We start from the raw sequence: 16,420 nt of genomic DNA on the forward strand, positions 1-16,420 counted from the left end.
GACAGTTGGATGCTGGGACGCTCAGTCAGAAGATGTGCTACCTCAACATGGAGGTGAGGCAGGAACATGGGCAGGGGTAAGGGCGGTTTACCTACTGACTGCAGAAAACAATTCTGCTCCAACACACAGGCATAACTGTCAAATTTTTCAAAGCATGTGTAGCCAAGGTGCTCGATGAATATAAAAACAGCTTAAACCTATATCTGCAAGGTAACTTCTGAGTGTGCTTAAGATAAACTACTTGAAAAAGTATATTCTTTGTACATGTCCTGAAATTTGATGTAAGTATCCAAACTAATAGCCAAACTCAGGACCTTCTAAAACTATTGTTTAGGCCTCAGTTGTTTACATTTATCTGCTATTGTTTTTGGTCTTTTAAGCAACAAAAGAGTCTACAGTTTTAAGATTTAAAAGCTTCAGGTAACTGCCTCTGAAAATTACTTCTTACATGTAGTCACTTACCTAGCCAGACCAGTTTCCTTTCCTACCTCACGGTGACCATCAAATCAGTCTCTAGAAGAGTGAAGCTCACATTTTTTGGAGCCAGAGCAGACAAAAATAGTCTTGAATGATCAGATCTACTGAGATGAAAGCAATACTTACCCCACTCAGAGTATTTAAAAATCCTTGAAAACAAAAAGTTGTCTACAGTTTTTGAAAACCCCTTGATTTCACTCTTCTTGATTTCTTATCTTTGTCAACAAAATCCTAATTCTATCTGGGTCCTGGGACAACCAACAGCATACAACTGTTTAGTCATATGAGGGCTGGACTGCATAGCAAATGCTAGAAAAGCCATCAGAGATAACGTGGCCCAACACCTAACTTCAGGGATTAGGAAACTCAGGTCCAAAAAAGGAAGGGACTCACCCACATCAAACAGTTACTACAAGGCCAGTCAGAAACAAAGTGTTAGAGATCCTACTTTGGTATTTTTGCCATTATAATAGGCATATTAAAACAGTCCATTGGTTACTGGACCTTAACCTAGTACCAATATTTTGTTTATGGACATAGTAAAAAAAATAAGGAATTGCTCTAAATTATTTTCCTACATTCTAGTGACTACAGTCTCTGTTTTTTTTTTTTAATGTTTTATTTATTTTTGAGAGAGTGTAAGCAGGGGAGGGACAAAGAGAGAAGGGCAGAAGATCTGAAGCAGGCTCTGCACTGACAGCAGTGAGCCCGACATGGGGCTTGAACTCACAAACCATGAGATCATGACCTGTGCCAAAGTCAGATGCTCAAATGACTGAGCCACCCAGGTGCCCCTAGTGACTATAGACTTTAGCCTTGAATTAGTAAATACACGTCTAGGTTCTCTGCTATGGGTCAGTTACATAATATGCAGTAATACTTCAGATTATAAGAAATCCCCAAAAGGAGAGATCTACTGGTAGTTTTCTTAGAAATAAATTTTCATTAATTTTTGAGAAGTTTTAATGCATATCTCCCTTCAATTACCTGGTGCTGGAAGTATGTTAATTTCTCCTTTTAACAAGACATAAATACTAAAAGTACCATAATATAAACTGGCCAGCTTATGGCCTGTTGGCTTCATGTGCTGCCCTTGAATAAAACGCAAAGAACAATCTCACTGTTACCTCAATAAAGTTGTCTTTAAAAGTAATAGTATCTATTCTGGAAGCATTAAAGGTCACTATAATGTAGAGATGCAGAAAAATGCTCAAGTCAGTCCACAACTAAAACCAGAATGTGCTCATGGCAACCAGACAGTTCTATGGATAGGAATGGAAACGTGGCCTCAGCTAGGACCTGCCAATGACTGGGTCATTTATATCTATTGGCTAAATGTAGTTTTAAAGTAGTAATAAAAGAATATCTCATTAAATATGTGGAAGGCACTAAAAAAACTGGCTAGATTAACCAAGAGTGGCAAAATTACACAATTAGCTAATTCCATTCAGTTTAATAAATAAAGTATTAATTTAAAAACCTGGGGAAGAAATGGTGTGGCTTTTTCTTGATAGTCCTGCTGAATGTCTCTGCCTCTGGCTATTTTTGCCAGGTATCATATAAACACAAAAATGAAAAAAAATTTGCTTAATTTAAAGTCAAATGATGGCCATAATGTATCCCAGGAGTGGAATAAACTGAAACGTGCACTTCTAAATTAAACATTCTGAGAACATTTGAGTTACATTCTACAGAAGAAAAAGTCAAATTTAACTTCTCTTGATGCCCTACAGGACACCCAAAACATAAACTAATGATAGTTAAGTAAACTGTTAATCATCTGCAAGGCATTCATTTCTGAAGTTCCTAAGTTCTACAATGCTTTCAGAATTCTTGGATCTAATGGAAAGACTGTACCAATGCACATTATCAACGATGATAATCTCATGACACTAAGAGTGAAGCATTAAAAATGGCAATAAAAGATAAATGCAAAATTTCTAAAAAGTAATACCCAACAAGTAAAGAATTACCTGGCCTGGAACAATAGTATGTGTGAAAAGTTTATTCAGTTCCACTAATTTATTGGGAGTGATGTTAAACTTCAGGGCTATGGAGTTTAGGGTGTCCTGGCTTCCAGCCTAGAATAATCAAACAAACAAGATTCAAAATATAAAGCAAAAACAACAAACAAACAAAACCCTCCCTTTTAGTAAACAACATTAATCTATTTCTGATCTGAGTGGATGAAAAGTAGTTCTTTCCAGATATATTCTGAAAAAGAAAGTAAATACATTCTCCATTCTTAATAAGACCATAGAAAAGGAAAGTCTTACATGCAATTCATTTCTGGGCTCCCTTATCTTCAAATTTCAGTGTCCACTAATAGATTTCTAAATCTACTTTGGCACAACCTAGCTGTGTGGAGTAGAAGTTCACAATGTACAATAAAAACCGTTAAGAAGAAATAAAACACACCCAATAGAGGAGGGCTACTTCCTCTATTCTCAATGTTCTGTCTTCTTCCCGTCTGTTCACTGCACTAAAGGCTCCTGCATGGTGACCTGTTAATGGCTGATAACGTCAGTGTCAGCACAGTGCCCAACACACAGAAGATACTCAAATGTTTGACAAATGAATATGACGGAAGGCAAGTAAATCATTATGAAATTCAGATTAGCTACCAATAACTGTTCACAGTCATTAAAATGACAACTTCTGATAGTCAGCCAGATTAGTGTTATTCTCCAAATCTGTGAAACTTGGCGATTCATGCCCCACATGTGTGTGTCTTTCTTTCTCTAACAAAGGGTTATAGGCCTAAAGAGGGCAATGAGAGGATGTGAAACTTCACAGTAAATAGCTCCACCCACAAAAAGTCTGCTGCCCCTGGTCAGGCCAATATCCCAGACTTCTTGTCTAGGGTCACTGGATAGAACTTGTTAGTGGGAGGCCACTCTGGTGTGTGTCACTAAGAAGTTCCCATATACAGCCTTGGATCAAGACAGGTGACTGTCCCTATATTCAAATTTGGCTCCACCAGGTGAGCCCTGACCGAGGTGGCAATGTGAGGTGGCTGCAGGAGGTCGTGGACTACTGAAGATACAGATGTAGAATTAAATTCACCAGTCCTTAGCATCAAAACTCCACCAACTAGATGAACAGTCGCAGACTAATCAAGGTCATAGTTACAAATTACACCAAAATGACCTCAAAGCATTTCTGGAACAAGTCAGTATATAAATACATGTATTTTAAAAAATCATTTAAAAATTAGCAATATATGGCCCTACCTCTACCTTGGGCAAAACCAGCCTTACTAAAAATGAAAAAGAAAAAAGACGTTTTACCTAACATATTCAAATCCAGGGGTTTTGGGGGTTTAGAGTCAGTATGAGACACACTGAGAATGGAGACTACAGCCAGACTGCTGGATCTGAATTCTAGACCTGCCACTTGCTAGCTGTGTGACGTTGGGTCATTTACTTAACTTCTCTGCATTTCAGGTTCTTGATCCATCAAACAGATAATTGTAATTTCTGCTTCACAGCACTTACTTCATGGCAAGTGATCAAAAAATTTACTTCGTATTTTTAAGAAAAGACTTATAGAAATATACTGTGCATAGGGAGTTCAGGAAAGAGAAAAAACCTTAACAATCTGGAATTATTACATAACGACAAGACATAAATACAGCATCAAGCCACAGACCCTGGGATGGATATGGGAATCATTAAATGTTTAAAACTAAACAGAATGCGAACATCCACAGCTTTGGAGCAATATAAGCAATCCATTAAGTGCTAGCATGGTTCTCTAAACATGAAGTTATGAATCACCTTTTATTTCCAATGACAAGTACAAACAATAACTTGCCAAGTAAAACTAATCCCCGTAACCTACAAATCAAACAGGCAGACATATCTGCATTGCTAATTTGATCACCTGTTTATAAGAGTTAATGTGGGGGTTGATACTTACTCTCACTGCACCATTTAGTATATACTATGGGAAACGTCTCCTAGAAAACACCCCTTGTCATTTCTTTGGAGGGGCTTGTGCATAATACTGCTGGATACACACATGGCTTTAGAGTTAATATTGTTACTAATGATAAATAATCCAACACTTCTTGAGTACCTACTATCACGTAAGGCACTGTGCTAGGTGTTATGGGGATCAATAACCTATTGTGGACCATGGTAAAGTGAAATAAATAATCACCCCAAGTCCCTCTGGAAAGGACCAGGCCTATAACCCACAGAAAGATGCCTAGAGACGTTCACCGAGCACTGAGCATGAAATGCCTGTGCCAGGACTCCTCAGTGTAACTCTGGAAAGGCTTGCAAACAATTTACCATTCCAAAATAAATGCCAGGGAAGGATCAGGTCTTGCTACTTGCCTGTACAGAGCCTGGCATAGCACATGAATAATGAGTAGAAAAAAAATGCACATGAGAAAATCACAACCAGGTAATGGCAACAGCATTTAATTTCTTATTACAAGTCAGAGAACACTCCTCAACAATGCTACTTCAAAGTGAATTAAAACAAATCTATAACTGAGTGCTCACTTTGTAACAGACCTGGGATAAATAGACACAGCTCCCGGCCCCCAGGAGTTCACGCTGCAGGAGAGAAATAAACACACCGCACATATGCGGAGGTGCCATAACGGACACATACATAGCATTATTCATCTACTAACTCAACAGAATGGAGGCCTATACCCTGTGAGCACCAGAAATACAATGGTGACCAAAAAAAAGGATCTCTCTCCATGGATACATGAATTAAGGCACAAGATAGACATTAAAACAATCACATCATCAGTGAATCAATAGTGTTAAACTGAGGTACATTATGTAAAGGAACATGAATCTATGAGACTGAAATGAAGAGATCTGCTTGGATAGTCACAGAAGGTAAGAATGAACATGAGGAGTCATGGGAAGAGGATGTCAAGGGCAAAGCTCTGGCTTGTAGAAATGTACAGCTTATGGAGCCATTGCTTCTTGAAAAAATACCAGCCCTGGAGGTCTAAGTGGATAGGCTGAGTAGGAAAGTGATCTGTGATTATGGAACTCAGAAAGCACAACCAACCAGCTGTCATTGGCATATTGAAGATAATTCAAGTCATAGGTTTACATGAGATTACCCAGAGATAAAACATAAAGGGAAAAGAAATGACCTAGAACAGGTCTTAAGAAGCTTCCTTAATTAATGGGCACACAAAAGGAATGCAGCTAAGAGGATGTGTCAGGGAGAAACATCATGCAAATCCAGTGGTCTTAACAAGTGTTCATACCTCCTGTTCGTACTTACAGTGTATTCCATAGTACCATGGGGCTTCTGAACCACCATCTTCTTCTCTTTTTTATCATGTGTTTTGTTTTGATTGTCATCTGAAGAATAAAATGTATGTAAATGAATAATTTCATTTTCAGGAATGGAGGATAAGACACTCAGGAGTATATCAAAACTACTTTCAAACGGACTAAAAAAATAAAGCAGACACTACTAGGAAAATGGACTATGGGCACAAATAGACCATACTCTTAAAAAAAAAATACTGGGGCGCCTGGGTGGCGCAGTCGGTTAAGCGTCCGACTTCAGCCAGGTCACGATCTCGCAGTCCGTGAGTTCGAGCCCCGCGTCAGGCTCTGGGCTGATGGCTCAGAGCCTGGAGTCTGTTTCCCATTCTGTGTCTCCCTCTCTCTCTGGCCCTCCCCTGTTCATGCTCTGTCTCTCTCTCTGTCCCAAAAATAAATAAACGTTGAAAAAAAAAAAAATTTAAAATAAAAAAAAAAAATACTATTCATCAGTGAACACCTGAACAAATGATTTCTGTTAACTATAATTAAATAGTGCAAATAACAAATATTTTATAGTTATTAAAGGAATAGTATAAATATTACACAATGAAGTTAAAACTAGTATAGTTATGATATAAATGACGCATAATGGAAATCAATCCTACCCTTTTAGTTTTTTTTTCTATTTTTTCAAGCAAAGCATAATTAAAATAACATAGTAAATTGACAATTTTATACATTACTCAATGCTCACCATTCAATGTTATTACACTATTATTGATTACATTCCCTATGTTATACTTTTTGTAAACTTTTTTTATTTAAAAATTTTCTTTAATGTTTATTTATTTTTGATAGAGAGAGACAGAGCATGAGCGGGGGAGGGGCAGAGAGAGAGGGAGACACAGAATCTGAAGCAGGCTCCAGGCTCTGAACCATCAGCACAAAGCCTGACGCGGGGCTCGAACTCACAGACCATGAGATCATGACATGAGTGGAGGTTGGATGCTCAACCGACTGAGCCACCCAGGTGCCCCATCTGTTATACTTTTCATCTCTGTCATTCATCTTATAACTGGAATTTTGCACCTCTTAATCCCCTTCGCCTTTTTCATCCATCCCCTCATGGACTCCCCTCTGGCAATCACCAGTTTGTTGTCTGTATTTAAGAGTCCATTTTTGGGGCGCCTGGGTGGCGCAGTCGGTTAAGCGTCCGACTTCAGCCAGGTCACGATCTCGCAGTCCGTGAGTTCGAGCCCCGCGTCAGGCTCTGGGCTGATGGCTCGGAGCCTGGAGCCTGTTTCCGATTCTGTGTCTCCCTCTCTCTCTGACCCTCCCCCGTTCATGCTCTGTCTCTCTCTGTCCCAAAAATAAATAAAAACGTGGAAAAAAAAAAAGTTTAAAAAAAAAGAGTCCATTTTTTTGTTTATTCATGTGTTTTTTCAATTCCACATTTAAGTGAAATCATATGGTATTTGTCTTTGATTTATTTCACTTAGCATAATACCCTCTAGGTCTATCCATGTTGTCACAAATGGCAAGATTTCATTACTTTTTATAGCCAAGCAATGTTCCACTATATACATATATATATGTATATATATATGTATATGTGTGTATATGTATATATATATATATATATATATATGTATGTATATGTATATACCACATCTTCTTTACCCATTCATCTATCAATAGACACTAAGGTTGCTTCTATATCCTGGCTACTGTAAACAGTCAATATATCTTTTCAATTTAGTGTTTTCATTTCTTTCAGTAAATACTCAGAAGTGGAATTACCAGATCGTATGGTATTTCTATTTTTAATTTTTTGAGAAACCTCCATATTGTTTTCCATAATGGTTGCACCAATTTACATTCCCACCAACAGTGCGCAAGGATTCCCAGCCCTTTTAGAAAGTGATTTGTTAATATGTAACAATAGTCATAAAAATGTTCATTCTTTGGTTCCGTAATCCTTCCCTAGGGGATTCATCCTAAGGCAAAATTCAAAAGAAGAAAACTGCCATATATCATAGCATATGGTTAGTGTGATATTAGTGATAATACTGAAAACTTGGGATGACCAAAATGCCGGAGAACATATTATAAGTTGGGCCATAGACTTTGCTGTTTTTACAGGCCAGAACTGGTCAGCCCAGAAATCTAGCAGCTGCATTATGATTCAAATTAATTCTCATTTAAATGCATCTTAATATAATCAACCCCGATACTGAAAACACAGACAGCCATACTGCAGTGAATAAAAATTTAAATGACGAAAAATATAAAATTGAATTAACTGTGAAAAGATGCTCTAACTTGCATGTGATCTGAAAAATGAAAATTAAGACAATGCATCATTTTACATCTATTAGCATGGCAAAAATCAGAAAGCTGGAAAATTCTAGTGTTGGCAGAGATGTGAACTGTTAGAAGGAATGTAAACTGGTATAGCCATTCCAGCAAATTAAATATATATAGCCCATATGACTCAGCAATCTAACCGACAGGCCTCCTCTCCCAGGAGGTACATACTTTATATATATCATAAAGTCACTTGGCTTGAGGATGTACATAACCGCATCATCTGTGGCAGGGGAAAGCTGGAGGGTAAGTAAAATGTAGGAGATATGCTCTGGTATTCTAGGCAGTAATGAGAAATAACAAGCCTGAGCTATACACTGCAGCATGTTTACGTCAAGAGAAAAAGAATGGGATGTACAGAACAACATCATTAGGTAAATTTAAAATAGATGCACACAGAGCAACTATAGATTTTTCAAGGCCACATCCAAATAAAAGCCTACTCACTGAATGCAGGAGAATGGTATGCAGTGAGAAGAGAAATGGGAGTGAGGAATGAGGATATAAGGAAATTAATGAATAAATAACAAGGAGCCCAGCTCTGACCAGTGATGACATGTCACCAACTAAGAAGTGTGATTAGCTCAGCGCTCTACACCTGAGGTCCTACAACATCCCATGCCCCACTCTTAGATCAACAGTATCATCACATCCACATGACGAATATGGGTGTACTGAGTGAGAACTCAGAAGGTAACGCAGAAACATGAAAATAGTTAATTTACGTGGGATTTATCTGCCTTTTAAATCGTTCCTTTATATTATTTAATGTTAACAACCAAGAAAAAAGTCATAGATGCTGTACCTAGAGTCCCTTTCCAGTCATCTGTATGTTCAATCAGATCCACTCATAGAACCAAAGAGACCTTGGAAATCCCTCCAGACTATAAAAAAAAAAAAAAAAAAGTGACCTCCCTACCTTCAGGTGACCACATCCAAACTACTTCAGGAAGAAGAGACTGTGTTTTTTTAGATCTCTAGATTCTCTAGATAGGGAGATTTTACATGGCCTGTTGAAAAACCCCATCATACTACTTTACAACTCTCACAATCTGGTATTCTATCACGTCAGCTCTGCTCTCTCTGTCCCACACTCCTGCCCTTCTCCTTGTCACCATAAACAGTTGTCATTGTAGGTAATCTTGCTTTCAGAACAGGCTTTTCACATCCTTTTGTAAGTGCTTCCTATTTCTAGAACCTAAGCTTCCTCTTCCCATCTGTGGCAACTTCTGATCCACACCTGTCCAGAAAACTGTGCATAATTATTTCTGGTCCCAGTGGAATCACTGCTATAAGCCACCAAACCCTGAGTTTCCATATTGCTCACCTGCAAAGGAAAAACAGGTGCTAGCTGAGCCTTTCAGGATAAAGTTAACTTGTGTACCTGAATTAGTACGAAAATTACTTCTCCTTTGTCAGAGGTGGGTAGGCCAGAAAAATGTCAAACATAGTAACATTATAAATAAGCGGGGGGAGCTTTCCCTCCAGAATCTAAGATTCTGAAATTCTTGAGGTGAAGGCCATGATGTGTACCATCTTTGAACATCTTGTGCCTTACAATGATACCTGGTATATATGTTTGAATGAACTTCCCAATATAGGTCAATGAACCTGATACACTTGATTGTGGGCAACATTTTCACTGATAGAACATCACAACAGGAATATCATATAAACCTATCAAAGCTAGGGGCACCTGGGTGGCTCAGTTGGTTAAGTGTCCAACTTCAGCTCAGGTCATGATCTCACAGTTTGTGGGTTCAAGCCCCGCATAGGGCTCTGTGCTGACAGTTCAGAGCCTGGAGCTGCTTTGGATTCTGTCTCTCTCTCTCTCTCTCTCTCTCTGCCCCTTCCCCTGCTCATGCTCTGTCTCTCTCTCAGAAATAAAACATTAAAAAAAAAAATACAAAAAACTATCAAAGCCACAAGTCAAACACTAGGTTTTACTGTTGAGTCAATATAAAAAGCAAAGAACTGGCAAATTCTTAGAACCTAATTCGATGGTCTTGATATCATTATAGCACAAGGTAAAACTTCAGATGGATTCTTAATTTTTTTTTCTTTTGCATTACGTTTTAAAATTTTTTTTCAACGTTTTTATTTTATTTTTGGGACAGAGAGAGACAGAGCATGAATGGGGGAGGGGCAGAGAGAGAGGGAGACACAGAATCGGAAACAGGCTCCAGGCTCCGAGCCATCAGCCCAGAGCCTGACGCGGGGCTCGAACTCACGGACCGCGAGATCATGACCTGGCTGAAGTCGGACGCTTAACCGACTGCGCCACCCAGGCGCCCCTGCATTACGTTTTAAAGATGGCCAGCTCCGTGTCTCCATAAGTGAAGTCCTGTATATCTTACCTAGACATAGTCTGCAGCACATAGTCCATGAAGCACTGGAGAGGCTTCTGGCCCTGGAGAGAGCCCAGAAGAGACGGGAGCTGCCTCGGGCGAGGATGGCTCTGCCACGCTTCAGGATGGGGTTCCACCTCCAGCGTTTCAGGTGGGGACCCATGACCATCTCCAAGGGTAGAACTATCTCCCAGTGATACTGACACCTTTATTTCCAGCTTCAGCCTCCTCAGACCCTTATATGTACACAATTCAGACCCTCCCCCTGCTTAGGAAAACCTGGAGCAAATGATGTAAGAGTATCTACTGCCAGAGGGGAAACAGGGCCAGATGTCCCTCAGGAGCCATTCAGAGCAGAGCAACTGAACCTCCTATTTGCCCCGCCTCTGAAAAAAGTTTTCAGAGCCAGTTTTTTCCAGCCTAATAAGGAAATAACTGTGGCAAAACTGACAAGACCCCTAGAGGAAAGAAACATGGCACAGCCCATCTCTTTTCTCATAAGCCCTGGATGTGGGGACACCTGTGTTGACCCCCCACCCAGGTGGATCTGGTGCCCTGCCCCCAAGTCATGGCTCCCCCTTCCCACCCCAGGCGTCCGCAACACAAGGCTCTTGGCTCCTGCATCTGAGGATGTCCTAGATATGAGTGTACAGACAGAAGACTCCTCGCGCTCCATGCACTGGGGCTGAATGAAGTTGATGTTCAGGAACAAGTCCAGGGCCTGGAGGAGCATGAAGGCTGGATGTGAAGGAATCCCTTGCAGTGGTGGTCTGTAAAGTCTTGGATGAGGTTACAACTGATGAAGGAATACATTTTAAGAAGATCTGTGGTTTGAGGACAGAACCTAAGGAAGGCTTAGAGGTGGGGAGTGAAAAGAAGTGTGGCTGATGGGGGGTGGCAAGTAAAAGGGGAAGAAGAGGAGTGACCTAGGCCAAAGTCAGATGCTTAACTGACTGAGCCCCTAGAGACTCTTAAATACAGAGAATAAACAGAGGGTTTCTGGAGGGGAGGTGGGTGCAGGGATGGGTTGGATGGGTGATGGGCATTAAGGAGGGCACTTGATAGGATGAGCACTGGGTGTTATATGCAAGTGATGAACCACTAAATTCTACTCCTGAAACCAATACTACACTATATGTTAACTTGAATCTAAATAAATAAAGAAAAATAAAACTACCAAGGTTCTAATAATACAAACATTGAAAGAAGCAGTAAGGGTCCACCCAGGGGTGGGGTCTAATCATCAGAGTGACAGACCATGTGTGGAATAAGCAAATACTGTGCTGTAACAGCCACCTGTGGGGTGTAGGAGCCCCAAGTAGGGCAGTGAGGCCAGGGCAGTGGTAAGGGAGGGGCCCTAGGATGCTGGAGTGAGGAGAACTGCATGATGTATTGGCTTCCTTCTGCTACTGTAACAAATTATCACAAATGTTGTGCCTCCACCTCAAAAATAAACACGGGGCGCCTGGGTGGCTCAGTCGGTTAAGCATCGGACTCCTGATCTCGGCTCAGGTCGTGATCTCACCGTTCATGAAATCAAGCTCCATGTGCAGCTCTATGCTGATAGGGCGGAGCCTGCTTGGGATTCTCTCTCTCCTCTCTCTGTCCCTCCCCCACTCATGCTCACTGTTGCTCTCAAAATAAATAAATAAACATTTAAAAACATAAAAATAAATACAAAGTTAGTACCTTACAGTTTTGTAGGTTCCAAGTCTGACATGAGTCTCAATGGGCTAAAATCACAGTGCCTACAAATTCCAGGGAAAGACTGATTTCTTTGCCTCCTCCAACACCTAGAAGCAGGCTGCTTTCCTTGGCTCAAGGTCCCTTCCTCCACCTGCAAAGCCAGCAAAACCCAACCGAGTCCTCTCACGTGCCATTTCCTAACTCTTCCTCCCCTTCTGCTGCCCTTGTTCACTTTTAAAGACGCTTGAGTTTATACTGGCCACACCTGGACAAGCCAGGATGTTTTCCCTAAGGTCAGCTGATTAGCAACCTTAATTCCATCTATAACTTTAATGGGTTTTGGATTTTAGGACACAGACATCTTTGGTAAGGGGCATCATTCTGCCTACCAAGGATGCAGAACAGGTACAGGAAAAGATAAGAAAAGAGGTTCAGATTCACAGAGGGAATTTTGGTGGATTCAAGGAGCGATCTCAGCTATGAGTGTGCTGGGGGATGTGAAGCAATGCAGCACTGGCTAGATGTTCTGGTTCTGAGGAAAAAACAGCACGAATAAAACAATACTGATGTCGTTTAAACCTGGCTGCAGTCACAGACCATTGGGAACCGGGTGAAGTCAGGACAGTAGACTTTGTTCACTACTGTCCTTGAAAACAGAAACAAAAGGCAACTGTGAATTCCTTGGATCTTGATTCCATAACCTCTATGACAGATATTGGAAGGACAGAAAAGACAGTATGTGGACTTTTTTTTCTGTCATCCATTGTCTGAAGAAGCACAAATAGAATTTGAAAAGTATCAGGACCAATTCTGTACTGTCCTGACTCAGTGTGCACATCTTCTTTTTTTACTTTCCTTGAACAATGAATGCTCTCTCTTCCTTCCGTCTCCATCATAAGACCAACTGAATGGGGTACATGAGCTGGCAGCAAGGACACTCAACACCTTGTCGAAAGAGGGACGAGAGTTTTCCACAGCATCCAAATGAGGGGGATTTGTAGAGGCAAAAATTGTCTATGTCTCTCTAGATCTTTCTAAGAAAGAGATACCCTGATTTATTTATTTACAAAAATTTTTTTAATGTTTTTATTTTATTTTTGAGACAGAGACAGAGCATGAGTGGGGGGGGGGCGCGCAGAGAGAGGGAGACACAGAATCCAAGCAGGCTCCAGGCTCTGAGCTGTCAGCACAGAGCCTGACGCGGGGCTCGAACTCACAGACTGTGAGATCATGACCTGAGCTGAAGTCGGACACCCAACAGACTGAGCCACCCAGGCACCCCTAATTTAAATTCAAGTTGGGGCTCCTGGGGGGCAGCTGAGCATCTGACTTCGGCGAAGGTCATAATCTCACAGTTTGTGAGTCAAGCCCCGAGTCAGGCTCTGTGCTGACAGCTCAGAGCCTGGAACCTGCTTCAGATTCTGTGCCTCCCTCTCTCTCTGCCCCTCCCCCACTCAGGCGTGCACACTCTCTCTTTCTCAAAAATAAATAAAGATTAAAAAAAAATTTAAATTCAAGTTAGTTAACATATAATGTCATATTGGTTTCAGGAATACAGTTTAGTGACTCATAACTTACATTTAACACCCAGTGCTCATGCCAACAAGTGCCCTCCTTAAGGTCCATCACCCATTTAGCCATTCCCCTACCCATCTCCCCACCAGCAACTCTCAGTTTGTTCTCTGTATTTAAGAGTCTCTTATGGTTTTCTTTCCTCTCTGTTTTTCTTATTTTATCCTTTCTTCCCTTCCCCTATGTTCACCTATTTGTTTCCTAAATTCTACACATGAGTGAAATCATATGGTATTTGTCTTTCTCTGACTTATTGTGCTCAGCATAATACACTCTAGTTCCATCCATGTTGTTGCAAATGGCAAGATTTTTGATTACCAAGTAATATTCCACACACCACATCTTCTTTATCCATTCATCAGCTGATTGACATTTGGGTTCTTTCCATATTTGGCTTCTATTGATAGTGTGCTATTAACATTGGGGTGCATGGGGCCACCCTGATTTATAAATAGAATCTACTTACAATGACAGGCATTTCCTTGACCTGGGGACTGATGTATTTGGCTGTGACAGTTTGGCGATATTAACCATAAAATCAAGTCATGTGTCATCTCCCTTATGTCACCAAACATTTTTTTCTGATTACAATTTGGTTATGGGGTCAAAAATGAACTGAGTTCAACTAGCACTGCTGACACTTTCTCATAGCTGTGTGATGTTAACCAAGTTACCTGAAATCTTTGTGTCTCCATTTCCTTACCTGTAAAATGAAGAACTATCTCATAATGTTGTTCAGAAGATTAAATGAGATAACAAAGACAGTGTTCATCTCAGAGCCCAGCACAGAATAAGCGCTTAGCAAATGCTAGTATTATTTATAATAATGCAGTCAACATTAAGTTAATAGCAATTTGAATAGAGTAGGGTATTAAAAGAATTATCAACCTTAAGCAAAAAGCTTTCATTCCCAAAATACAGGAGTCATAGAAAATTAATATGATAGATTATTATAAATTATTTAAAAAAGAAGAACTAGGGGCGCCTGGGTGGTGCAGTCGGTTAAGCGTCCGACTTCAGCCAGGTCACGATCTTGCGGTCCGTGAGTTCGAGCCCCGCGTCAGGCTCTGGGCTGATGGCTCGGAGCCTGGAGCCTGTTTCCGATTCTGTGTCTCCCTCTCTCTCTGCTCCTCCCCCGTTCATGCTCTGTCTCTCTCTGTCCCCCAAAAATAAATAAACGTTGAAAAAAAAATTAAAAAAAATAAAAAAGAAGAACTACATCTGATCACTTTGATACATGCCAAAGAAGCCTTGGATGAATGAATCAGCCACTATCTTTTCTTAAAAGGAAAAAAAAAAAACTGTTAGAAAACTAAGAATAGGAGTGAACTTCCTTAACATGATGAAGAATTTTTACTCTTTGATATTAAAAATCTGCGTCTGAAAAAAATCAGTGGATCCCTAAAAGTCGTTAAACAAAAGCACTTTCCCCGTGAGAATGTTCACTTCCTGGTCTGTAGTGGCTTGTTCATTACCTGAACACACCCTGAACTCAGGCACCAGTGAGGCCTCCACCCCAGCTTTCTAGAAGAGAGATTCCAAGGTGTGCAGCGGGGGAGAAATACCCGCAGGCACTGCGTGAGCTCCACCCCATTCCTTTCATCCCTTTGTTTTGTGGGAGACACGTGCTTAAGAGCAATTCCAGCAAAGCTTTTAAGGCTTTGGGGCATAATGTCTCCCACTCTGCTAAAAGAGGCTAACCTAATGTGATGCAAGTCTAAACCTCAAGAACTTAAGGTCATAAAAATGAACTCTGTAGTGGAGATGAAAGCAGCAACACTACAAACATCACAGAGACAGACCCTTTGGAGCTCCCAAGGATGAAGACGGAAAGTCTGCCATTCTTTGGAGGCCACCTTTCACAGCACTGCAAGACAACACCTGTGGACCATACTCCAGGCAGCTGCCGGTTGGCCAGTGAGCTCTTCAGAAATTAAGTGCTAGTCGAAACTCTCTTAAAGCATATCTGAGGCAACCAAGATGAGTTCTATCAGAAACGGAAAGCAAATACTAACACACTAACCAGTGTAAATGTAAGAATTCCTACTATCGTGGTTTATACTCAACTTTGTTTTGGAATCTCTAATCAAAGGGAAAGATCAAAGTTTTACATATTGAAAAGAAAGAAATGAAATCTTCATGATTAGCAGATGAGTTAATTGTCTACCTAAAGAACCAACATCATGAAAATATCCAGAAATCATAAAATTGTTCAGCAAGGTGGCCAGATATAATAGTCTTTTATATTTGTGACAGAAGGGTATTTTGAAAAGTCCCAGACATAATAGTATGAAACTAGAAAATGTCTAGGAATAATTAAAATGAGATAATGGGAAGATACATATAAAGAAAATTCAAAAGGTTAACTAAAGTATGTATATGGAAGCTTGAATAAAGGGAACTACATATAATGTTCCTAATTGGAAATCTCATTCTTGTAAAAATTTCACTTTCTCTTCAAATTACTGTTTAAATGAAATGCAATTTAAATCAAAAAAAAAAAAATTTGGAGAAGGGAAACATGCCGAATTGATCATCATATTTCTGTAAGCATAAATACATCATAAGACTATCCAAAATTATCTTTAAAAGAAAAATGACAGTAGGAACACTGTATTGTTGAAACAAATGGTAATAAAACCATGGCAATCAAAACACTATTGTGAAATATCAAAATTCAGAACTATATTGAAGTAATTTAATGTAATATATAAA

General features: G+C 40.1%; 1 protein-coding gene across 8 annotated transcripts in view; it reads right to left on the reverse strand.

Annotated features, from left to right (window-relative positions):
* Positions 1–16,420, reverse strand: part of NCOA7 (nuclear receptor coactivator 7) — a 156,533-nt gene that overhangs the window by 60,857 nt on the left and 79,256 nt on the right. For all 8 annotated transcript variants that reach the window (XM_047101533.1, XM_047101530.1, XM_047101528.1 and 5 more), the window contains 2 exons: positions 5,743–5,822; positions 2,451–2,558 (listed from right to left, as the gene is read on the reverse strand). In XM_047101533.1, the coding sequence (XP_046957489.1) occupies positions 2,451–2,558; positions 5,743–5,822 (188 nt within the window). The remainder of the gene's footprint in view (positions 1–2,450; positions 2,559–5,742; positions 5,823–16,420) is intronic.

The sequence above is a fragment of the Lynx rufus genome, unplaced genomic scaffold (genome assembly GCF_022079265.1).
Source record: "Lynx rufus isolate CCGP_SWC_20201006 ecotype Redwood Valley unplaced genomic scaffold, mLynRuf1.p SCAF_6, whole genome shotgun sequence".
Classification (NCBI taxonomy): Eukaryota; Metazoa; Chordata; class Mammalia; order Carnivora; family Felidae; genus Lynx; species Lynx rufus.